General features: G+C 51.9%; 8 protein-coding genes across 8 annotated transcripts; 4 read left to right on the forward strand and 4 right to left on the reverse strand.

The window, feature by feature from the left end:
- Positions 1–333: 333 nt before the first annotated feature.
- Positions 334–535, forward strand: NEUTE1DRAFT_116938 (uncharacterized protein; the record flags this gene model as incomplete). Its single annotated transcript, XM_009852568.1, has 1 exon — positions 334–535. One exon carries the CDS (start codon positions 339–341, stop codon positions 495–497), a length of 159 nt encoding a protein of 52 aa, XP_009850870.1.
- Positions 536–2,396: 1,861 nt separating this feature from the next.
- Positions 2,397–4,931, reverse strand: NEUTE1DRAFT_129637 (uncharacterized protein; the record flags this gene model as incomplete). Its single annotated transcript, XM_009852569.1, has 1 exon — positions 2,397–4,931. The coding sequence occupies one exon, from the start codon at positions 4,929–4,931 to the stop codon at positions 2,397–2,399; it is 2,535 nt and encodes an 844-aa protein (XP_009850871.1).
- A 1,049-nt stretch (positions 4,932–5,980) lies between these two features.
- Positions 5,981–8,704, reverse strand: NEUTE1DRAFT_122141 (uncharacterized protein; the record flags this gene model as incomplete). The annotated part of the gene is made up of 1 exon (XM_009852570.1): positions 5,981–8,704. The coding sequence occupies one exon, from the start codon at positions 8,702–8,704 to the stop codon at positions 5,981–5,983; it is 2,724 nt and encodes a 907-aa protein (XP_009850872.1).
- Positions 8,705–11,847: 3,143 nt separating this feature from the next.
- On the forward strand, positions 11,848–13,059 carry NEUTE1DRAFT_129639 (uncharacterized protein; the record flags this gene model as incomplete). Its single annotated transcript, XM_009852571.1, has 2 exons — positions 11,848–12,583; positions 12,686–13,059. 2 exons carry the CDS (start codon positions 11,848–11,850, stop codon positions 13,057–13,059), a joined length of 1,110 nt encoding a protein of 369 aa, XP_009850873.1.
- Positions 13,060–13,247: 188 nt separating this feature from the next.
- On the reverse strand, positions 13,248–13,533 carry NEUTE1DRAFT_116939 (uncharacterized protein; the record flags this gene model as incomplete). Its single annotated transcript, XM_009852572.1, has 1 exon — positions 13,248–13,533. A coding segment is annotated over one exon (183 nt), but the record flags the coding sequence as incomplete, so codon positions are not given.
- A 479-nt stretch (positions 13,534–14,012) lies between these two features.
- Positions 14,013–15,023, reverse strand: NEUTE1DRAFT_146309 (uncharacterized protein; the record flags this gene model as incomplete). The annotated part of the gene is made up of 1 exon (XM_009852573.1): positions 14,013–15,023. The coding sequence occupies one exon, from the start codon at positions 14,854–14,856 to the stop codon at positions 14,071–14,073; it is 786 nt and encodes a 261-aa protein (XP_009850875.1).
- A 3,732-nt stretch (positions 15,024–18,755) lies between these two features.
- Positions 18,756–20,115, forward strand: NEUTE1DRAFT_62995 (4-nitrophenylphosphatase; the record flags this gene model as incomplete). The annotated part of the gene is made up of 3 exons (XM_009852574.1): positions 18,756–18,935; positions 19,007–19,097; positions 19,160–20,115. 3 exons carry the CDS (start codon positions 18,870–18,872, stop codon positions 19,921–19,923), a joined length of 921 nt encoding a protein of 306 aa, XP_009850876.1.
- A 2,611-nt stretch (positions 20,116–22,726) lies between these two features.
- On the forward strand, positions 22,727–24,668 carry NEUTE1DRAFT_129642 (uncharacterized protein; the record flags this gene model as incomplete). Its single annotated transcript, XM_009852575.1, has 1 exon — positions 22,727–24,668. The coding sequence occupies one exon, from the start codon at positions 22,759–22,761 to the stop codon at positions 24,457–24,459; it is 1,701 nt and encodes a 566-aa protein (XP_009850877.1).
- Between the last annotated feature and the right edge of the window lie 378 nt (positions 24,669–25,046).

Genomic DNA, 25,046 nt, shown 5'->3' on the forward strand with positions numbered 1-25,046 from the left:
GAGCGGGCGGGACGGGAGTAAGACGGATGAGCTCTGGACCCGGCCGTTCGTTTCGGCGCTTGGGAATTGCTTGAAACAAATTTTGAGCTTTAATGTTTTGAAACCTGAAGACTGGCCACCACTACGGAGTATGGTTGCAACCGTATCTCAACACATCATAGGCATGTGGTGCGGAGCTCTATGGTAGTCAGGTTAGTCAGTACCTACCTAGCTGTTAGCGCCAATGCAGATGACGTGTTGCCAACACTTGACATGTTTCAGATATTTGAAGCTTCTTTTTTGTTGTTATTTTTGTGTGGTTTGTGCGGATTGTGTCTGAGTGGAATGGTGCGGCGGATATGGAAACTGAGGAGAATCTATGTATGGGTAGAGGCCGGCCCGAGCGAGCTGGGTGCGATGACTCCGACGGGCGGCGGACGCAATGGGGCCGCCGCCGACACCCCGATGAAATGGGAGATGGATCCACTTGCCCGGGCCCGCAGCCGGCCGGCTCTTAAATACGCAAAGGCACTGCGGTAGCCAAAAGAAAAAGAAGAAAAAAGAGATTACGAAAACGGAAATTACTGGAATGCCCCCGTAGTTAGACGTGCAGATTCGTTAAGTACAAAACGAACAGCACACAAACCACAGAATACGCACGAGAGAACTCATGTTGTTGAGTTTAATCGGGGAAAGCGTGTTGGAGAGGGGCGACGACGAACATGAGTTCACCTGGCAACACGTCACCGTGTAGTGGCTGGTGACAACGTCAATCCGCATACCGCACCACGCATATACGCAGGTACAACTCAGTCTTGCATGGCGCTGTTCGCATTGCTCACATTATGCAAGTGATAAAGAAATCGAGGATGGGAACGCTGGTTATGCGGGGAAATTTAGACATTGGGAAATGAAAGAGCAGGATGAAGTACCGATGTATTTGGTGATTGCTGATGATGGTTTTGTAAGTTTTTTTTTGTGTTTCTTGAATGAACAGAAACGGCGGCGGTTTTTGCTCCAGTTGGGGGGTGTGTGTTCAGTTGCTTGGCTCGGCCCCGGTCCGGTCCGCAACGGAGATATGTAGATGGGACGTCGGGATGACCGATATCGGAGCGGGGTCCGTCCCCCATCCGGGCCCGGTGGACGGGGTGCAATGGGTATCGCTTTCGGGGTTGTTGTAAAGCCAGCCATCCGTTGACAGGAGTTCGGTGTCGGAACTACTGTACACTGTCTGAAATACATCCCGTTGAAAAGATGCACAGATGAACGACTCAAGGAAGAAGGAAAGAGGCAATTCGACACCTCACATCAAGAGAACTTACGTCTCTAGTTGAATTTGGTATGATTTTTGCCATGTTCGTTCGAAGAGCTCCTTCCTAATGGGTCCTCCAACAATTGCTTCCCGAGCCTCGTACAAGTAGATCGAACCTTCCCGGTTGAGCTTAATAATAATGTAACAAACTGCGTTTGGATGCAACGTACAAGTGGTTTTCCCAACCTGCACAAACCGGACGAATGGTTTTGGACCATTGTAACAAAGATGAGAGAAAGAGAAGAAAAGAAAGCCGGACGGACACACGCGGGAAAATTAATAATTTGGAAAGGGAGAAAAAAAAAAGAGAAAAAAAAAAGCAAAAAGAATGCCCAATAACAGGATTGAACTGTTGACCTTCGCATGACTTGATATCTCGAGGAGAGGATATTAGTACGACGCTCTAACCAGCTGAGCTAATCGGGCTGTTGATTGAACTGTAAGCTAATGCAAAAGCTGTATGTTTGAATAGTCCCACAAACTTGGGAACATTGGCGTGGAGCTGTTACCCTGATGTTTGATCGTTAGGAAACGTTTGGTAAATTGCTCCAAGTTCGATAGAAGGCGAGAAAATAAAGGAGGGGGTTAGGGCACAAGTGTCCTCTGTTAGTCGCTATGCTGGGCATACTTATGGTGTTGGTGTTCCGTATAATTGTGCAATGAACAGCTTGAAGATGGATGCATATCTCACCTTCGTACATTCCCGTGCACGATAGAAGAATAGTAGCGCGAAAGATCATACTGACGACTACCTAAGAAGGAGCCTTCACGGAAGCGAGACAAGTGAAAAGCCAAACTGCATCATATTATAACGTCAATGTGTGAGAGATCAGTTGGAAAGCATAAGGTGGACAAGAGCGAGAACATTGTCTATTTACTTGCCAAGTTGGACAGGCCTTTACGGGGCAGGACTCTCTAACGCCACTATAGATCAAGAACGAAACCACCAAGCCGTAGAGCTGTCTATCTCCATACATGTATATTTAGGATCCTATCCCACACGAAAGAGTTGCAGGTAACCATAAAACATCCATAGTGCCTCCCCCCTGATCTCCTGATCTCGTACTCCTTTCATGCAGGTCGTGAACCGACAAATCATCACCCATCAAATAACCCTCCAAATAGCTGTCGCTCGCTTCCCAACGATCTCCTCTCCCTCCTTCTCATCATCGACCCTATTTAGTCTACGCACCCACTCAATCTCCTCCGCCACGGCCTCCCTTTCAATCTGCGCCATAATTTGTAACTCAGCGAGCATGTTATCCATCAAACTTCCGAATCTGCTAAGCGTCCTGACCAGAGGCGACTCGTCATCTTCTCCTTCCTCTCCCTTGTCCGCTTCCCTCTCAATAGTTTCAACCCCTTTTATTGGTCGCGATGACCGAAAAGAAGACCCATAGTTGGCCTTCGACGACACTCCGCCCAGCTCCCCCAACATCCTCCGCCACTTCTCCAACCGCCTCCCGAGCGCAACACACTCATTCTTCCATTCGAGATCCATACCCCCGATCATTTCCACCTCGCCCTTCGCATCTAGCACCAACACCCCATCCCGGCCATCTTCATTATCCGCTGCGCTTCTTCTCCGTTCCTCCAATATCCTCCCCGCCCTTCCAGCCCACACCTCAAACTCGCGCACCACACGTGTGTACTTCCCAATGGTAACACCCGATGAAGAAGACGGAGAAGAAAGGTCGCTCATAGCCCACACCCCCGAAATCACTTCATCCAACGCCTGTAGTTTTGTCTCGTCCAATGTTCCCCCAAACCCAGCCATAGCAAGCAAGCCCTCCACAACCCCCTCCTCCCCCTCCTTCCCCTCCATCTCCCCAACCGTTCTGTCCTCCGCCCTCACCCTCTCCCACATTCCCTGCAACCTCCCCCTAGCATCCTCCTCCCACTCCTCCTTTACCCGCTTCGCCTCCCGATGTAGCAAGTGCGACTGCAACAGTTCCGTCTGTAGTCGAGAAATCTCGGCGGAGAGAGCAACGTTTGCCGGCTGCTTGGAGGGCGTGGGAGGAGCGAGGAAGGTGGATGTCAGTGGCTTGGGCAAGAGCGGGATCTGGGCCGGAGTGTAGTGTTGTTGGTACGTGTCGAAGTTATGACGGGGCTGCCGCTGCTGCTGCTGCTGGGCGGCGTGAGAGGACGTCGAAGACGCAAGAAGTTCGGGTATATGGGGTTTGGGCTTTAGTTTGGGAACGCTCCTGATCGTGGCGGCTGAGGGTGCCGTGGTTGGCTGGCGCAAGGGAGGGGATTTGGTGACGGTGGTTGTGGTGGTTGCTGTAGAAGGGGGCCTAGTTGAGGATAATATTTTTGGTGCCAGCTTTACAGTATTTGCTATTGCTGCTTCGGGGGCTTGTAAGGAGAGTGGTCTCCTGGAAGCAGCAAGACGCCGAGTCTGGGTCGTTGTTGTACTCGCCGCTGTCCTTTTCTTTGTTCCTGTGGTGGCCGCGGTACTGGTAGTAGAAACTGAAGATGCCGAGTTTTGCCGTTTGTGTGCTGGTGATGACCTTGGTCCGGTTCCAGTCACCGCTTTGGGCGTCCCTCCTGTCGTTGCTATCTCTGGCTTAGCGGTGGCAGGAGACCGTCTGAGTGCGTTGGCCGATACGAGTGACTGTGGCCTACTTTTACCAGGAGTGCTTGGTGGTGGAACTCCTTTGGAAGCGTTTTTGGGCGGATCACTCCCACTGCCAACTCCAGAAACCCCGATGTCTTTACCTACGGCAGTTTTTGAGAACGCTGTGGCAGAAATTCCTGATACTGCCGTGCTTCTTGGTACCGGTTTCGGCGTTGTTGGTTTCGGCGAGCTTATTGTTGCTGACTGAGTACGCGCATGCCCTCTCCCCCTGTGACCAATGCCTGTATCTATTTTGAAACTAGAACCAGACGCACCTGTTACTCTTGGGCTAGTGATGGTGGCTAATGAACCTGCACTCGACGAAGTAGTTGGACGAGTCATTCCAAACGATCCTGATAATGATGGCGGTGTTGTGGTAGGTGGTGATAGAGGAGTAGTTCTCGCGGTCACATCAGTCGCGGATATTGTGGGAGCGCGATTACAGAGAGGTTGTCTGAGGCTAGTTGTTGACAATGTTGTCGACTTTGTGGCAGTTGTTGATGTCCTTGATGGTTGTAGTGCCATTGCTGCTCCCGATACAACCCGGTTCCCAGAACCACTGGAGATCCCAGTTCCAACTTCCGCGCCAGTCCTTTCGCCTGCATTTTCAACTTTCCTCCCCTCTTGCTTCAATCTAGCGCTAGCCAGTCGATTAAGCCCTCCAGAGGATGGTGGTTTGATATTGCTGCTGGTGGTGCCGCTTCTAGTACCAGTAACACTAGCCGTCCTTTTGATTCCGCTCCCGCTGGTCGCTGTGCCAATGTTGCTGGTGGCGACAGTCCGAGAAACCATTCCTGGCGCAGCCAAAGCTCCTTTTATTGTTGATGGCGTTTGAGTCATCGAGACGGGCCGTTGTTTTGACGCTCTTACTCCTGCGCCCCTAGCGATATTACTGCCAGCAGACGTACCAACTGCGGCGGTAATGGTGGTATCCTTCATCAGTCCCGCGGTGCTCATTGGTTTCCGGAGTGATTGAGTGCGATCCAGTGCACTTGGCTTTAAGGAAGGCGTTGGGGAGGACATGGTACCGGAGAGTTTCCTCCTCTTGAGAGGCGGGGATGTGATGGTGTTGTCAAAAGTGTCCGTCATTCATTCGTGAAGCTGTGACTTTTGGGCGCTGGCCTGTTGAATTATCGGGTTGGAAAGATCAGTCTTGCGTGTCCAGAAGATATTCGGATGGAGTTTAGACGAAGCCACTGCGAACAACCCAACTGTTTGATGGATGTACATAATGCAGGTTGGTTACTAGGTCGGCGGTTATGGTCCAAAACCGGACATTTGTTACCATGGGAACGCGTACAGTATTTTACGTGTTCCCGCATGTTCGGATACGTCCCCGTTCCCGCTCCTGCCTTCCATGTTTCGGTGACCGTCTCCATGGGGTCCATACAACGTGGTTGCCACAAAGTCTTCAGCGTGCCTGGCCTTCACACCACTGGAACCCGCTAAAAGCCGGGGCCTGTCACTGCGGGCCGTTACTGAACTCCGGGTGGAAGGGTGGACGCCCGTCACTCTAGGTAGTGTACACCTGCAGCCGAAGAGGCGGGACCGATCGCCAAGGCAGATCCAGCGGGACCTGGATGGATGATCTAAACCACGGCAGCCCATCGTATACTGTATTCAACTTGCGACTGAGCTCAACCATACGCCCGTTAGTCTTTTTCACACTGGGCTTCAGAAAGTTACTTTTTCAGGAAAACATTGTCGAGTTCTCATTACAAGTAAAGTGGCTCTATCGTTTTTCAATGGAGTGTACCTCCAACATCCATATACCACTACAGCCAAAAGTCAATCCAAAGAAAAGAAAAAAAAAAGTAAAAAAAAAGTGCATCACCATCATGTTTCCCATCCAATCAGATATACCAACGACTTCTTTCAGTATCTTGCCTCGCAAATCACGTCAAACATATGTACCCCAAATGCCAACCCACTCTACAACTTATTACTGCCAGCCATGCGATAAATAGCATCAAGCAATTCCTACGCCAACGCCTGTTTTCTCTTTGCAGTATGCAGTTCTTTATGCTTCTTCCCAAACTTGTTTCCTAATCTTCACCACTCTATCCTTACGATTACTGTGTCTCAACGGGACAAAGCACCCCGTTCTCTGTTGGTGGCCCGCAGCTAAAACCGTTTTGGTCCGCGTATTGGACTCCGGGGGTTACTTGGCCGTTCTCATCCTCCTCATTGAATTGTCTGCTCTCTTCCACATGGCGCAAAAGCTGCTTTAAATTGCCCCCAAACACCTTCAAGCCTTTGGTGCAAGGAAGGCAAATGTTGAGGGCGCAGGCACTGCAAATGTAGCAATCCACATGCTGTCTCTCACCACAAGTGCGGCAGGCAATTCGATTATATCTCTGTCGGCTCGGCGTCATGTACCTGTGGCTCGTAAGGCACCGATAGTGTTTGTCCGTAAGAGGGGGCGCATCGAGTACTCCGGCGGCTGGCAATGGTGTGCACCAGTTCTTCTTCTTCTTCAGGAAGAAAGCCACGCCGGGGTTATCGGTCCTCTCGGGCCAGGACTGCTCCTCGGGCTCCTCCTCGTCCGAGATCACGGCAATCTCGTTGTCCACATATCTCTGCTTTGGCGGCCGGAGGGTCTCGACAGATACAGCAGAGCCGGATTCGGATACGGAGCCATGATCTATGGTACCATTGGAGTATTGATGATATTCGACCTGGACTTGAATTTGAGGAGTAGGATATGCGGGTCGGTATCCGTTGTCGGTTTTGGATGTGGTTCGAGTGGGGAACGGGGCTGCATTGGGGGCCGGGGGTCGCTCTACAGGGCGCCCCCGGTTGGCCGCAGGAGAAGCGGGGAGGCCAACAGGCGAGCGCACGGAGAGCCCGGCGGCATCATTGTTTTCTTCGCTTGGAGCCAGATTTGAATTGTTCACCGACCGCATCTGGGAGCCGTACCCTCCAACTGCTTTCCGCTGAATCGCGGGTCTGTTTCCACCTTGTACATCTGTCGATGGCACTTGTTGTACCGACGGTGCGTTCGGCTCCCAATGCGGCTGCTTGACTTCGTACTGTCCATAATCGGGTGCGGGATGATGGGCGACGGAAGGAGCGGTAGTGGCGGCAGGCAGCCCATTGCTGGTTTCGAATGGCGGTTGCGACACTGCCTTTTCTGCGGGCGTACCCGCTCTCGGTGTGTCGTCGCGGCTCTTCTTTCTCAAGTGGGATTTGGCTTGGCCCATCGTATCCTGAACCTGGGGAATGACTTGTTGACGAGAGGCTGAAGGACGGATGTTTCTCCCAGGAAGAGCATTAGCAGTGGTTCTATGCGCTGGGGCACGGTAATTGTTATTGGCTGCAGGTGGGGATGCGTCGACGTGCCCTGGCGACAAAGGCGGTGTTACTGTTGGCTGGGCGTCGGCGGTGCGCGAAGCAGCATAAGATTGAATCTGGCCTGATTCGGCCGTGGATCCGTTGCTGGAATCAAGTTTCAGGTCCGCAACCACCAGGTTCTTTTCACTTTTCACCGATCTCCGTCTCCAGAGCTCTCCGTGCTGGGGAGAAGTGTTTGAGCCGTTGATCGAGATCGGCGCGATTTGCGCCCCTGTCGAAGCTTGTTCTGTTTCTGGTCGGACTATTTTCGGCGGGGCCTCTGGCCTTTGACGGTTGAGATGCGCGTCTTTCTCTTTCACTGGAGGCGCGGGCGGTGCCGGCGGCAATTCTCGCTCTGATTGTGCGAAATTTCGAGACCTGTCTGCTTCCCTGTTTTGTTCATGGCTGTTGGAATATGGGACTTGTCCGACCAGTCTTGAAGACGTTGTGCTTAAGTTAGGCTCCTTGGAATCGGGAAAGCTATGAGTAGAGTTTGTCGAGGATCTCGGGGTTGATCCAGGACTGCCATCCGAATATGCCGACAAGATGCTGGATACGGAGCCGGCTGGTGACTCGGGAAGCGAAGGGTCGGGGGACACGGCGGACTTGAGATTTGCTGAGCCCGAGGCCGAAGCCGGTGCCGGAACCGAAGCCGGGACTGGGGCTGGGTGGGGTGGTGAGGATGGCCGGGAAGCTGCGATGGGCTTTAGGGTGGGCGAGTCTGGGGAAACCGCAACCGACGTGGGAGAATTCACAAGCGAACGTGAAGTAGGGGAACTTATGCCAGGACGAACAGGCCGTCTGGGTATCGACATGGGCGGTAGGGGCGGCAGCGGAGCATTCCAAGGTTTGGCGTTGGAAGCGGCCGTCGGGGTAGGGCGTGTGGAGGCCGCGTTGACAGTCGTGATCATAGTAGCTGCCTTCTGCCTATCAGCTCCGGGATGCTGCGACCCGGCCGTTCTTTCCCAGCTGGGTGCTTCCACAGCAGATGTAGGCGCTGGCAGCAACTTTGGTTTTGCTTGCTGTGGCGGCGGAGGAGGCGGCGCAGTGGGAGGACCAGTTGGGGGACCAGAGATACCAGTACGAGTCTGGATTGGTGCAACAGGCAGCTTCTTGTCCAATGGGCTCAAAGCTGACGTCGCTGACGTCGGCGTTGCTGCTATGGGCGTTGTTGTTGTTGTTGTCGTTGGCGGCGCGGATTTGGGCGGTGCTGGACTTCTGGTTGTTGCTCCTCCTGTTGTTGCTTCTGGCGATAGCGACGATTGGTCGGGAGCCTTCGATTGGGCCCCGCCAAAACGAAGCAACTCGGAGAGCTCGAGTTTGGGAAGATCGGGGAGGTCCAAATCCAATCTGTTTGGTCCGGCACTGGACGAGGGGGTTGGGTGTGCTTTTGAGAAAAGCGATCTGCCCTTCTCTCCCCCAGCGGACCGCTTCCTCCTCAAGAAATTTGCAGCTGCTTCCATGATGGAGAGTGACTGTCCGACTCGATGCTCCTTCAAGGAGCCGTCTCTCGGGTGCTAGGTGTGTCTCAGTATCTCCCCTTTCCCCGAAAAGCACAGGATACGAGTTCCAGATTCCCTGTCAATAAGAGGATATCGTGTGACTCGGCTCAGGACTGGGAGACAGAATGGCGAGCAGGATGGTCTGAGGGCAACGATTTGGTCCAACTCCAAAAGTCCGGTTGAGTGCGAGCGATGCGACGGTTCCCTAGGACAAGAAACAAGGCCCGCATGTGGTGTTGCACATGAAGTGGGAGGGTTCGTATGATCTTCGTCGAGGCGACTCCCGGCGGGTTGCCGGCTGGGAAGAGATGGTAATACGACTGCGCCGGAATCCCACTGGCGGCAGTGAGACCTTACTTCGTGCAAGAGATATAGATGGCCACGCGAAAGAGTTGAGACGAGCAATTGTGCGTACGGTAGGTAGGTCAGGTCAGGTATATGCGAAAACGGCAACTCGATAAAATTCGAGACAACACTGCAGACGATGAATTCGCATTTCGACAAGGTTACATAGAGGTAACCTCACCCCCCTGGCTCCCATGAGCCCTATTCCCTGCAAGACTCGAGGCGGCCCATATGGAAATTAGTTGGATCGCCCTAAAGGGACCCTTTCCCCTGCAGTCACATTGTCCCATGTTCTTCTGAAACAGCCGCTCGCGATGAGCCAAACGGCCAAGTCTGTGATGTTCGATTTGGCACGAACGAAGTCAAAGTCGCTCGTGCAGTTGTTGTTGTTGCCTGTTGCTGTTATATGAGGCTTGCCCTTAATCACAGATGTCTGATGATCTTCACATCTTCACCAAGCAGTAAAAGCCTTCGGGCTGCTGGACGTCTACAAACATCCACAGGCCCATCAGATGCGCAACGATATGTCACACATGTACTGTATATGCAAAGTCTGCACTTAACCCGAGAGCGAATTGCAGCATTTACTCTGCGAAGATGATTTGAAGCCATGTTCGGTGCATCTGTGTGGTTCTGGAAGAAATCAGATGGATCATGGGATGCCAGGAAGTGGCGCAAACGGCTTCAGGCGTGTTGCGGACATGGGCACTTGTAGATGAATGGTAGTAATCCCGCAGCGTGCAAGGGAATAGCTTCGGAAGAGATACCCCTTTACCCGACGCTGGGACCGAAGACCGAAGACCGGGTGACAGCCTCGATGCGAATCGCCCTGATGCCATCATCAACATCATCTGAACCTTCAGACGAAAGTATGGCCGGATCGGTGACAAACCGAGGTTCAGACGGAGACCAGAAGCATTAAAGTCCACCGAGATGAAGCAAGTTGAAGATTCTCCCGGGATACAGAATTCAGTACAACGGGTCCCGAGATTTGAATTTTTCCTTCAATTTATGCATGACATTTCGTCTGTAGCCAGGATGCGCTATTCCGTTCCTGGCAAGCGTAATCCTTTGCCCCCCCTGAAGAATTTCACATGACGCAAATGCTAAACCTCAACATGGGAAAGCAAAAGAAGAAAAGCATTCCAGTCATCACTTCAAGCCACACTCACACAGTACCAGAGGCTAACACAAGGACGTAAGACTTGCTGGCAAGACAATTTCATACATCGTGATAGCCAATTGCTATCCGTCGCACGACCCTCGGTTTGCGACCTTGAGAAGTCGAATACGGAGGGAGCACGGATGGCCTGCTCTATGCAAATATTGTTATGGCGGGGCGGATACGGAGCACCTCTACGGCCAGAAGCGGGCTCCGCATGGATTACACACAGTTCCTTTCGGTACCGATATGCACGGCGAACATGATGCAGGACAAGGGAACAACGGGTTCTCCGCACGTAGTGTATGTATGTAGTGTACAGTACTAGTGTAGCAGTATCTGCTGGCTCTTATCCCTTGCGTTCCTTCCTTTTTCTCCTTTCCATCCTCTCTCTTCCTGGCATCGAAGGTCTATCATCCAGCTGGAGTTTAAAGGTACATGCGGTTGTTCCCGCGTCCACTTCCCCGATCCGGTTCTTCAATTCCTGGCACCCTTCTCCTTCTAGTGTACACACCTACGCCATACGTTGAAATGATCGACAAAGTAAGTCTGGGGCGCTCTGTGCCTTTCAACGTCACCAGCAATAGCACCCAGACCAATCATCCTTCGCTTCGAAGAAGCTTCCCGAGCTTCAGGTAGGATGCACACCAATTCGGCTTGATGCAGGTCCCGGAGACACAGAGTAACATTTGGGTCCGGGTCATTACATGAGAAACTGAAGAGGTTTAAATACGATGACCCTCGTCGCCGCAAGAACTCGGCACACAAACACCACTTACTGAGATGGATTGGGACTTCTGGGGTTATTCGCGCTCTCGTTCTGGGAGAGCGATGTCCGCTATGGGACAGGGTTGCTCGACAACTGCAAGTAGCAGCAGCCCCGACGAGATATGTTGCCAACTGGATGACGCTTGTTCACGAGACGACCACTTGGGCCTGTGGCTTTGACGTGTCGCACTTACACCAGTTGTTGCCTCGGGATTGCGAGACTCAAGGCTATTCATGTTCTCGAAAAGAACTTGTATTCTCCAAGCCAAGTCATCCGCGTCCTGTGCCTCAAGACTATACCGATGACCACGTTGTGATGATGGGTCCGGCACGGCACAGATGCATCCGTTGCCCAAGCGGCGGTGTTCCCGGCCTTGGCGGGCCAACTCCCTAGTGGAGGAAGGGGCATTGACTTCGTCCTAAGAGTTGGTGTTGCTGTTGTTGTTTATCCTTTAAGCTGGTTGGTGCCCCCTCCTGCCAAACCAACAACACACAACCATGATCTACCCTCGTATCGGGACGGCAGAACAACAATGCGGTGACCCTCAACACCGCCCTGCTGAGAAAATGCTGCGGCGGAGGCGTTGATTTCCTTCGTCCAGACTGGAACTTGCTCATGTCATCTGTATCAGCTCCTCCATGGAGCCTCTAGAATGGCAAACAGGCACGTGGCGCATCAACGTGGTGAAGACTTCGCTGGTAAACACTTCACTGACCTTGAGCCGCTTAAGATCATCTATAAATATCTAGCTGTGTGGTCGTGAGGTTTTCTCCCTTTTACCTCCTAGTCTACAATTAAGCAGAATTGACCGCCAAATTCCCAGACGCGATGAGATCTCTACAGATCCTGGCTGGCATAGCGGGCCTCGCAAGCATGTTGAGCCCCATCCAAGCTTCTACGGTCATCGACCCGTCAACCGCCGCCAAAGCCGCCATCGACGCCATGAACAACGCCTTCTACAACCCCTCCGAAGGCCGCTGGTCTCCCGATGTCGCCTGGTGGATCTCCGGCACCGCCCTCCAGGCGGTTTTGGACTACATGCACGTTACCGGCTCACGGGACTACCTCTCTCAGGCGCACGAGATCATCGAAAAGCAAAAGGCCCCCCTGCCCTGGTGGCCCCAAGGCGGCGGTAACTTCAGGGCGGACTCGACCGACGATACGGGCTGGTGGGCGCTGGCCATGCTCCGCATGTTTGACCTTACGGGCGACAAGCGATACCTGACGATTGCGATGCAGGACGAGCAGTACATCTGGAACTACTGGACGGACACGGAGTGTGGCGGCGGCATCTATGTGGACATCAAGGCGATGACGTACAAGAATGCCATTGCCAACGCCTTGTATATCAAGCTGGCCGCGGCTTTGCATCTTCGAACGGGTGATGCTCGTTATCTGACCAGGGCGCTCAAGGCGCACCAGTGGTTCGTGGAATCGGGCATGATCAACGCAGAGGAATTGGTCAATGACGGGTTGACGCAAGATAAGGCTAATGGAGTGTGCTTCAACAACGAGGGACCGACGTGGTCGTACCTCCAGGGAGTGGTAATAGGCGGTTTAGTTGGTATGGTACCCCCTTTGTTCCAACACCTTTTCTATAATATCATATATAGAACGAAACAGCCAATGAACTGAAAATAACTGACAACCCAACCCTTGCAACCAGAACTCTTTCGCACAACACTCAACGAAACCTACATCCGCTCCGCCGCAACCCTCGCCAACGCCGTCATCTCCTCGCCCCAACTCACTCCCCCCTCCACAGGTGTTCTAACCGACTACGCCTGCGAGGGCACCGCCGCGGGCTGTAACTACGACCAGCAGAGCTTTAAGGGCATATTTGCTCGCAACCTCGGCGAGCTCGATGTGTTGATTGTGGGACGACCGTATCGCACATACCTGGAGCAGAACGCAAACTCGGCTTATCAGAAGGCACGAAACGCAGATGATACGTATGGTACAAGCTGGTCGGGACCGTTTGATGGAAGCAGTTTGGCGAAACAGCAGTCGGCGGCGAGCTTGTGGGTTGCGCTACTTTAGGAACAGGATGCGGGTTTGATATCTTTCGGCAGCTGTGCTTGTGGGGTTCAGAACTCAGCATAGACCGGGATGGTTTTGAACTCGGTCCTGAGAGACCTGGAATGGTTTATGGATGGGTGTGAGCGGGCACAGGTTATGATCCGCCACTGCTACGGTTCCTGGACATCGAACATATATGAAGGCCAAAAGGGGGAAGTTAAAGATGGGAAAAAAGGGAGCATAGAATAGAAGTCATTGCTATGGGACATTGCAGCCTTCCTCTTGACCAATTGGTGACGCCGTATAACTTCTGGAGACTTGAGAATGATAGCAGGACATCCTTGATCCGTCCAAGGGTCATAGCCTGTATCGTAGCATACATTTTTCATCATGGTGGGAGGTGTTTGAAGATTGGGTGGATGGAAGGAAGTGAGTGTCTGTCAGTAGACCGCGTTTCTCACCACCGCAACAGTCTGTTTTCCTTGTCGAATACCGCAATGAAGATTAACATTGTGCGTATGAGAGCAGTATCATCAACGTCGTTTGCAAAGAGACAAAGCCCCCGCCGCTACCTGTACATACATACGTACGGAATAATGTGAAAAACTCCAATCACTCCGTTTTCGTCCCAAAAATCAACTCCAACCTCCGCGTCCGCCGTCCTAGTCTATTGATGCTTTTGGGGATGTGTTGATCAGGAAGATCGGTTGTTCCGCTTAGGCCCTCAATTCCGCCCATTTGAACCTTCCTCGTGTGTTCTTCTATCTTATTTTTGCCCTTATCGGTCGCTTCGTCCTGGCCTGTCGTGTAGGGTGAGACGCAAACCGCTTGTGACTCTCTTCCTCCTCCTTTTCAACCCCGTTTCCTGTCCCTCCTTCTCATACTTGAGTATTTTTCCCTTCACCGTCCTGTCTACCTCTATATCCCCGGGTTTTCCCTGAGCAATACGCCAAATCGCAATCTTCCCTTCCCTTCTTCCTTCCAACCCGCAAAGAAAAAAAAAAGAAAAAAATCAAGACATCACGTCATGTTCTATAGGCTAAACGGCCTCTTGGGGTAGCTGACTCCCTCAACAGCGGCGTTATCCACGAACCAACTGCACCTCTCACCCGTCGCCTCGTTCACGAGGGCGCACGGCAACCCCTTGCCCTCCTCAAAGATGTCCTTCATGATCTCCTTCTTGCCGCTGCCCGTCGCCACGAACGCAACGCGCACCGCGTGCGTCACAACGGGGAGGGTGAGGGTGATGCGGCGCGGGGGCGGCTTGGGCGAGTCCTCGATGGGGCTGACCCAGGCCTCGGTCTCGCGCAGCAGCTCGTGTCCGGGGAAGAGGGAGCAGGTGTGTCCATCGGGCCCGCAGCCCAGCAACAACAAATCGAAGATGGGCAGCTTGACCGAGTCGCGCGAAGCAAAAGAGCGGACGAGCGTCTGCTCGTACCGATCCGCCAGCTCCTGCGTGTCGTCGAGGACGGATTCATCGATGGTGTGTACCGTCGGTTGCGGGGTGCCCTGGGGGAGCTTGTCGAGCAGCTCCTTCTTGAGTAGCGCGTAGTTGGAGTCCTCGTGGTTGAGAGGGACCGCGCGCTCGTCCGCGAAGAAGATTTCCCAACTCTCCCACTTGACCTTGTCCGACTCGTCCTTGGCCGGGGCCAGCAGCGCTTGCGCGAGCGTCTTGGGCAGCGAGCCACCTGAGACGCCGACCTTGAAGACGCCGTGCCGCTCGAGGCCGGCCTCCTGGCACGAGATTAGGTAGGAGCGGAGGGCGGTCGCGAGCGTATCGACGCTGGGGAAGGAGTAGAGGTTGACTTGCTTGCCCATTGCTGTTGCTTGGCTTATCGCGGGAGGTTGCTGTGATGTTGTGGTGGGGGATTTATGTTGGTGCTGCTTCGGGCGGCGAGGTTTTAGGTCTGTTCAATTACGATGACCGGCGATAGGAGGTCTCTACACTTTTCGTGGGTGGTTTTTGTGTGTTTACTCACTTCGTGATTGTTCAAAGTCGTGGAGAGGGGGGGGGGGGCGGGAGGGAAAGAGAAACGGGTTGGGTTATGGTCTGTCGGTGTCTTGTCCCCGTGCGATGACTGCGGGGGCCGGGACGATAGCGCAAACTGGACCAGCTTTTAGAGGTACAGTCAGTCACTGAAAGCCGTAGCGGAGGCCGTAGCGATAGTAGCTCCGAGCGTCATCGTTTTACAGTGGGGAACTACCAATGGGCGAACTGCAGGGAATGAACCAAAAAAGCTTTTTTTTTGCGACCAATCAAAATGGATCAAAACTGCACCTCCCCTGTTTGAAGGCCCTCCAGATACTACTAGGTAGCGACGTACTACAGTAGTAGAGGTACCTAGGGAGGTATACGTCAGGTATGGAGTCTCCCCAACACCACGATAACAGCTCATGGCAGACGAAGCCGCTCGATACTCAAGATATGGTCATGGAAAGCCGCAATTCGCAGCTTTTCGACTAACCGATCATTGTGTCTGAGCTCGAACGAAGTTACCCTAGTACTCTGTGCTCCGAGAACAATGTTTGCCTCATATGCTTTTGGAGGTTGTCGGTAAAGACAAAGTCCAGGGTCACCCTACGAAGAGCAAGGAGCTGCTTAACACCAGCCAACAACTAGTAAAGTTGGTAGGTCGGTTGTGGGAACAAAAGACACTGCCATGGAATCATGTAGAAAAGTCTGGGAATTTTCCTACGGAAAAGACGTAGAGGTACTCGTCCCAACAGTACCTGCGATAACACTTTTCACCCTGTCGATAACCGATGCACGTGGGGGTGATAGAGGTATCTACTAGGTATGGGTGAGACAGCGGGACATAGCATCACCATCCACGCGGGTTTATAACTCAAGGGTCCGTGATGATGGAGGGGTTTGAGGGGTAATTTGCTACATATGTTTCTCAAGATCTCATATCTTTACCCCCATCCTGCTTATAGAAGTGTAATGGTTCGACATCAGTCATTGGAGGCTAGCCAAGTTGTATGTATGTGTTGGCCTGCTCTCAAAGGAAGGTTCACTCTGGCACTACACTACGATAGATCTGGAGCTCTACAAAGCCACGGCATCGTGTCTCACCCTATGATATCATACTGTTGTCTTATGGATGCTGTGCTTGACTTCGCTATAACACGTTTTTTTTTTTGGGGAAAGGGACGACATTTGAATAGTTGAAGAACAGATTTGGTGAGCAGTCTTGGCTTGCCCGTTGTTGTGAAGGCTGGGTTTCTTTTGCCTCTTGAGAGTACTATCCGTCATAGTGAGATCAAGACGCCATGTCGCTCCCAGTCTTGCAACATCGTCATGGTCAACCTCTTATCTCTTGCCTCCATTTGATCCTACCCTGCCGACGCCCCAGCACTAGCAGGTCATCATTATGGAATACTTCGATGAAACTACCGAGCTGACAAAGTGCTGGCTTTAATCTCAAGATGTTGCTTGTACGCATTTTAATCATGATGTTATGCAAGGTAAGGGGAAGATACGTCGGTAGGTCGGACAGCAAACGCGAGTGACAGCTGGAAAGTTCCGAAGGCCATTCAATGACGGCATAGTATCCGGGCGAAAGTGAAGGGGCAACTCCTTGGTTCCTTTTTTTTTATTTGATTGAACCACTCTCTACCGAAGCTACTATCTAGCGAAACCACAGCCAAGGGAACGGGCTTGGCAGAATCAGCGGGGAAAGAAGACCCTGTTGAGCTTGACTCTAGTTTGACATTGTGAAAAGACATAGGTGGGAGCTTCGGCGCCGGTGAAATACCACTAGGTGTTTCTCTACAAGTTTGGATGCCGAAATAAGAATTCATAAGTTTGATCGCTTTTTGGGTTGTGGTATGAAAATTTGGAAATTTTGTGAACAACCCTATCTCCAAGTAGGTTACTGATGATTACCCAAAGCTGCATAACCAATTGAGTAAGTCACTTACTAGCTACCAAAGTTTATGCTGGACGCACCCTCACACACACAAAACAGCCTGATTCGATCACAAATCAGTTTATACATAGTTCAGAGTGGAGGTTAACTAGAGGCTACTTTTAGGTTTTATTCAACCTTCTATCTATACTAGGAGGTTAACACTTCTTATTGTTGTCATCATTACTCTCTCTTGACAGACACCCAAATAAAGAACTTGAATACTCTTCGTGATGAGGTGTTTTGTTTCTTTAATCTTTTTATTCTATGATGCAGATATCATACGATATCCTGCTTAGGTATGTCCTAGCCATGTGCTCTCCGCATATGCACTTGCAGATCGCTCTCAGCCTGCTGACCAATGGCATGAATGCTTCTTTGTTGTCTGAACTTCGATTTTCCCGAGTACCAACCGAACGAGCTTCGAAGGAAGATCTTCCGAGCTTCCGTCCTTTGGAATTTGAAGAGGGTTCCGTCTGGTTGGTCCCGCACCCGTCGTCAGATTCGCAGGGCGAGACACCCTTCAACCTTTGAAGGGGCACGATGCGAAGATCTACGACAGCCGTAGTGACAACTACACCAAAAAGGCAACGGCCGGCAACGTGTTGGACTGTCTCGGTGGTGTAGAATAGGAGGTGGATGGGATACATGGGCATTGGATCTGATACATGCAAGGCTAGGACCTTGGATACTGGCAAGGCGATTGCAAGATTGAATGAAATCCAATGACATACCCCGGAAGTGGGAAGTCTAGGAGATTGATGGGCACGGGAGATCCACTGTTGCTGGCAGCCCGTCTTGATCATTTCCGCTCAGAAGAAAGGTATTCCACGATGTTCCAGTTTGGCGATGTGGATTGACAACTTGAACACTCGCTAAATCCAAGTTCTAAGCAAAGACCCTCCTATCATCCATTCATCAAGGAATTGCCTTGCCTTGCCTCATCAATTGACAATATCGCTAGGCAGCCCGGAGGAAAGGAATTTATTCTAGTGCTAGTTTCAAGGCCAGTTATTGCTCGCAAGGCGGGCCATGGCGGGGTAATTTTGTTTACTTTTGAAGGGTCGCAGAGGTAGCTCGAAAACGCCCTTGTTCGTTGCGTCACTGATAAGGTCGGTAGTTGTCTTTCAGGTGTGCGAATCGATTGTTACAATCTCGGCGCTTTCTTGGTTTGCACATTGTCTCGCCAAGTCTTAAGCACCTCAGTTCCAGACGAAACGCAAGTACCATGATCTCGAGCAATCTCAATCAATGCTGCAAGAACGGAAACACGTCTACGAAACGCATTGAGTCTGGTCCCGGGCTGGCACGGACCGCTTTGCCCAAAATGATAAGCGGCATACTTAGGTACCCAACTCCCAGGTAGATGAATGATCTTGAAATGTATTGTAGCGTACAAGTAGTGTAGAGGTTATCGCCAAACAGCCTCGACAATCGTGTGGCTTTGATGAAGCACTCGCTGAGGACTACATGAGTAAGCAGTGGACACTAACAGAGTTGATCTCCCGGCCACCTTCCATGTGTTCTGGCGATCGTTTGCCTAACCAGGGCCAACGAGCGCCAGCTTGTTCAGTTGTTTGTTGGCGCTTCGTTTTGGCAGCTTTCCACTGGCCCCGAATTACATAGATCCATTTTGGGCGCCACAACCATGCCAATGACCAATCATGTCGTGACTCTGGAAGCGGCAGGCGCAGGAACGGGGCGGCGGCCGGGCTCGGAGATGCTGTGAGAGTCACGATCGCCACGCCTTGGAGACGTGGTCAAGTCCACAGTATCTGATTCAGTGAGCAATCACCACTCCTTCAGAAAGCCTCGAACGAACATCTCCGAAAAGTTACCTAGGTCAATCATTCACTTGGCGCCCATCCTCTTTTTGATTCAAAAGCTATCCGTGTTCAGAACATACCTAGCAACCCTACCATGGCGCAGCCGAAATACCTAACTGGCGACGTTGCCGCCATCAATGAGTTCATTGACAAGTTCGATGTTAGTCTTTTCTCGGATGGAACCATCAGTAATACCATGAATGCCGGATGCAATACTCACTTAAAAAACAGGTGTTTTTGTTCGACTGCGATGGTGTTCTATGGTCTGGAGACCATGTTTTCGAGGGTGTTGTCGAGACGCTCGAGTTGCTGAGATCAAGAGGTTAAAACAACCCCAGCCTGTCAAGGTTCATATGGGACCCAATCTGACAAAATTGACGACAGGCAAGAAGACGGTGTTTGTGACCAACAACTCAACAAAGTCTCGTCCCGAGTATAAAAAGAAGTTCGAGGGCTTGGGAATCCCAGCAGATGAAGATGAGATCTTTGGCTCCGCATATTCTTCTGCCATCTACATCTCAAGGATTCTGAAGCTGGCGCCGCCCAAGAACAAGGTCTTTGTTGTTGGAGAGGGAGGCATTGAGCAGGAGTTGACGACCGAGAACATCCCCTTCATCGGTGGCACCGACCCATCCTTCCGGAGAGACGTCACAGTAGAAGACTTCAATGGCCTTGCGGACGGATCTCTACTCGATCCTGAGGTCGGCTGTGTGCTCGTGGGCTTAGACTGGCACATCAACTACCTGAAGCTGTCGCATGCATACCAATACCTCCGCCGTGGCGCCGTGTTCCTGGCCACGAATGTGGACTCAACCTTCCCCATGAACAACAACTTCTTCCCCGGCGCAGGCTCCATCAGCGTTCCGCTGGTTCACATGACGGGACAGGAACCCGTGGCGCTCGGAAAGCCTAGCCAGGCCATGATGGATGCCATCGAGGGCAAGTTCCACCTGGACCGCGCACGGACGTGCATGGTGGGAGATCGGCTCAACACCGATATCAAGTTCGGCATCGAGGGACGGCTGGGTGGCACGCTTGCAGTCCTGACGGGTGTGAACAAGAAGGAGGACTGGGAGGCGGCGGATGCGGTTGCCGTGCCGTCGTTTTACGTCGACAAGCTTAGTGACCTTAGGGCTGCAGCGCAATAAAGGTGGAGAACCAGGAACTGGTGATGTACAGGGTGCGGATATGAGGAGCTACGCATGCCTGGTAAGACCGGGGGCTATAGATGCTAGAATAGACGGCGTGGATTTTTTTGGCCATATTTTGCTCTAATAGAGAGCAAGCATAGAAGAAATTGAGGCGGCCAATGGAATAGACTAGAACAAGTGAATGATTCGAGGCCCGGCCACAGGAACACAAAGACGGCCGGGAAGGGAATAACAAGGTCCTGCTTGTCCGTCTGCCATCACGTCCCCCTATCGCTGGCCTGATTATGATAGTGAATGAGGATGACAACATGGACCATTGGCAAAGGGTCTGGCGGTATTGGATGGCATATTCGCATGTTGGTATCTGGTATGTTGGGAAGTTTCCTTGATGGCAACTAGTGCAAATAGTGGAGAGAGCAAGAAAGGAAAAAAGCCACATGTGATCATGTTTATTTCAAAAGTAGGACAGTGGCCGGTCTGGATCTTTGGGGCTCGGAACACTCAGACTTCGGAGTGGCTTAGTTCTTCCCTCTTCCGGCTACGGGAAGCCTCGTTGTTCTGTCTCTCTTCAGATCAAAGTTCGACTTAGGCCTGGAAGCCCTGGGCAGCCCATGACGTAACCGGCTGTATAACCCTGACATTCTGGTGCGCCGACCCTGCTCACAGGTGCTGATGTAACTCTAGCCTAACCCTGGGCCTAGACTGACGGTTAGTGGTGGACAAGGAGGGTGTGCAATATGCAAGCCATCAGTTGGGGAAGGACCCTGAATTTTTACCAACCTGAAGCGCTCAACGACAACATCATGTCGAACCTGTCGCTCAACGCCGCTGACCTGCCGGCCAACCCATCCCGGCAGACGTGGGTGTAAACCCTTGCCTTTTCCGCCCTGTTTTTTTTTGGTGTCCCCAAAGTCGACGCCAAGGGTCACGTTCATTTCATTGGAGCCGTTCCTAAGGGTTCAGATCGACGGGATTCCAAGGGTCCTCTCATGACCCAGTCCTCGGTAAAGATGCCCCCATGAATACCCTTTCATCAGTACGGCGACCGTAATATTGGCAACATCATAGTTCGGGGTCCATTTGTACTTCTCGAGCTCTCAAGGTATTCCGCCGCCCTGAAGAAGCTTCCAGACCTTACCTTCGTTTACGTGCGAAAGGGACAGGAGCTCTGTCGATCAATCTTTTCATCCTCCTTCATTGGAGCTCAACCTTTTACCAGTCAAGGAAACGTCCAAATCGGCGTGCTGTGACAAATTTGCCCATGCCACAAAACCTGACGCCAGTGGATGAGGACTGGTGTTTCCCGAATGCCCGACAGACGGGACCAAAACCCCCCACAGTTGACCCGGTTATTCAGTAGAAGTGGAAGACGTTGGCAGGCCGGCCGGCGTTATTAGATATTAGATCAAGGTACTTGCAGCGATCCCGTCAGCGAGGGGGGTGGGTGCAAGCCCGCAGTCAGTTGACCGTTAATTACCTTGACCGTTGTAATTTTGAAATGTTTACTGAAATGCAAACTTTCAAGTCTTGTAGGTAAATTTGTAACTTGAAAAGTCTTTTCTTTCTTGTATTTTTTTTTACAAATAATCTTGATTACTTGACTAGTAACAGCCATGGACACACCATAGGCATTCTAATATTGTGACTTTTATAATTCTTTCTATCATTTTCATCTTGATAGTCACTCAAGCGCTTTTCAGTTCTCGACAGTCAATTGACCAGAGGTTGCACCCACCCCCTCGCAGTATGGTTTCCGCTACAAGCGTTCTGAATTTGGCTTAGCTTGGGCGAATCCGGAGCATTTGCGACGGCTGCGAGGACCTGGAAGGGACAGCCCTCACCTGGCATCAACCCGTTCGGTGATGGTACCTTGGGGAGCCTGTGCAGGGTTCAAACTCGTCGACGGGATAGATGGGGGACCAAACGGCGGGGATAACACACAACCCAGCAGCGAGGTAAAAATAAAACTCTGACGCGAGAAATGACATCGTTTCAGGATCGTTCTAGCGACTCTACTAGTAGCACTGGCGTCCTTTTCTGTTCTTTGCAGGCAGGTGCAATTCACCTGGATACAGCCGCTCAACTGATTTTGTCGTTGTATTTTCCGTTTATTTTTTTAACTTTTTTTTCTTTCACCCCAGTACCCTCCTTGACCCATTTCGCCTCTCCCACCCGTTCTTTCTGGACGCGATACAAGGTAGCTTCCGCTTCGGTTCCCTGTCACATCGATCTTGACTCTCCCCATTCCTCCGTCATCCGACCACTCGCTACTGCCCACTATTTCCAAGTAGATCTTGTTCAGGGTGTAGAGCTGGGTGCTGGATGTAGTAGTATCCGGACTGCAGCGGGTGTAGGTAATTCTGCTCGGGCTTCTGCGGACCCGGAAAGATATTGGGCGGAATAAGGAAGGGACGATAGGTAGGCACGCCTTCTTTTCCCCTCTTCCGTCTTTCTTGTCGACGGTCCCCAGTAGTTCGCGGGCCGAGATAATCCTCCATCGAGGACAGGGCAAGGTCTTTTGTTCGATATCTTATATATCCTCCAAGGTACCGTCATTGCTCCTCAACATGGACTTGATATTCCTTCAACGTGCAGTGGGTTTTGGTCGATCTTTGATCTTTCCCGCGCACACCATCAGGTTTATCGTCTGTCGTCCTTGTCACCCTTCACTGTCACACCTTTCACCTGCCGTATCAGGCTGACCAGGCCGAACAGTCCGACCATACAGACGAGCATATCACCACCTCGTTGGCCCTTCTAGACCATTCGGGCCTCTTTTCGACCAACTCGCGCCACCAGTAACCGAAGCAGCCAACCGCCTCGTTTCCCACCATGGAAAGCTCATCCCCATCCGCCACATCCGTCCCTGACGAGAGGGAGGTTCAGCGCGCTGCCCTTGTCGATCGCCGTCAGCGCCTAACCGATGCCCTGGCGCTTGCTCCCTATGATCTCATCCTCTACTTGGAGCGAGCCGTCGTCTATTCTGACCTAGCGTACCCCGACCTTGCGGCTGGCGATGCGTACCGTGCTCTCCTTTTGACAGACGAAGTTCTTAACGAAGGGTTCGAATATCACGAACAAGCCAAGGGATCTCTTGAGACCCACTCAACCGAGCCTTATCCCAAAGTCTTGGACCATGGCGACCTTCTTGCCAACATAAAAAACACGGCCGATGGCGAAGACGGTGATGGATCCGAGCCGTACCGTCAACTGGCTACCACGGCCTCTGTTCGTTGCTTCCAGATCCTATCACTCAGTCTTCTCCTGTGCGGTTGTCTAGCAAGCGCGTCCGACTTTGTCGAAAAGGGTCTTAAGATTCTTCCCGGAAACAAGGAGCTCCTGGAAATTAAGGGATATATCGAACAGGTTGCCAGGAGGAGATTGCGCTTGAAGCCCGACGACCCGATCGATTTCCATGATCTTCCCGACACTGGTGCTGTGCGCCGTGAGATCTACCCCTGGAACACGTACGAGCCTGATCGGTTTTCGGAGGAGTCGTTGTCATTTCTGAACGGTCAGCTCGAAACGATGGCGCCCAAGTGCGCCGTCAAGGTTTCGTGCCTACCCGTTCTCCTTGAAGGAGAAAGCAACACCGACGAATACGAGATCATCCCGACTTGTAACCAGCTGGGTCTCTTTGCGAAGGAGGATATTGCCCCTGGCGAGGCTGTCTTGAAGGAGTACTCGTTACTGACGGCGAACAATCGTCACAAGGAATCCACGTGCGATGCCTGCGGAACTGAGCTACCACCGCTCAAAATGCAAACAGAAGCCGTCAATTGCCCAGAATGTTATGATACTGTCTTCTGCGACGAGTTTTGTTTCTCTCAGGCCAATGAACAGTACCACCCGGCGGTTTGCGACAAGGACGTTGACTCAATTGCGAAGGACCCTGAGGCCAAGGATGTTGCCGAATCCCTGTACCTCCTCCTCTTGGCTCGTCTGCTGGCAATGTCAAACCATCAAGAGGTTCATCCTTTGGCGTTGAAGGAGATCAAGTACATCTGGGGCGACTTCGTTCCCACCCAGCTTAACGATATTGACTTGTCGGTCAACGCCGGCCCACCGCCCGAGTGGACTTTGCCGTTCTCCTTCAAGTATAACATCGAGATCCCTCTTCATGTCCTTGAAAAGATGGACATCGACATCTTCGAGACGCTCCCTCAACACGACCTGTGGGTCTTCAACACAGCGTACAGCAAGTTTCGTGGCACTGCGTCTGCCCGCAAGGGCTTGCGTGATGGGCGTCCCGAGGTAGCAGCTGTTCATCCCTTTTGGTGCTTGGCTAACCACGACTGTGACCCAAACGTAACTTGGGAATGGGGTGGTCGGATGACATTGTTCGCTCGGGAGACTCGAGTCGTCGGCAATCGGCCAGGTGGCATCAAGGCAGGCGAGGAAATCCTGAATCACTACTGCGACGTCGATCTGCCAGTCAAGGACCGAAGGGAATGGGCTCAAGGAGCGTTGGGCGGTTGGTGTATGTGCAAGAGGTGTCGTGATGAAGCTGCCGCAGCAAACGGTAGTGATTAGGAAAAAGGAGAATGTGCTGTGGTGGAGAATACGTTGGGATAAACACATGGCTGGGGAAAAGATAACGGAACTTGCCCCTTTTTGGTATGATTGGACAGAAGCAGGGAAGAAATTTGATTGTGGATTTCACTTCTTTGTCGAAGGGCTTGTCTAGAGGAAAAGTATGGTGGGAATTTAGGCTACATCAGACATACCATAGTATGCTGCGCGGCGATACCCTCATATGTTTTGGCATGTTGTGCTTGGATTAATCCCTCCTTCGTTGTTGAAATTTTGTTCTCGGTCTGTTTTTTCTAAAAAACCTTTTATTTCTGGTTTTTGTTCCCTTTTTTTTATTCTTATTTTTTTACTGTTCCTTTGTTCTTGTTTTTGTTTTTCTGTTACTTGACCCTCCAGCGCGCACACGGCATGTTGGCTACATCAAGAGATTCGGGTTGTTGTTCACACCGGGAATTCGCATGAATATTGTACAGCTGAAACACTAGTGAACATCGGGCAGTTCCAGTTGCCAAGTATATCTTGTCCTCCCGCCCGGGCTTCCAGAGGACCGACCGGCATTTGGGGATCGAGATCAGGGTGAGCATCAC

The sequence above is a fragment of the Neurospora tetrasperma genome, assembly GCF_000213175.1.
Source record: "Neurospora tetrasperma FGSC 2508 unplaced genomic scaffold NEUTE1scaffold_3, whole genome shotgun sequence".
NCBI lineage: Eukaryota > Fungi > Ascomycota > Sordariomycetes > Sordariales > Sordariaceae > Neurospora > Neurospora tetrasperma.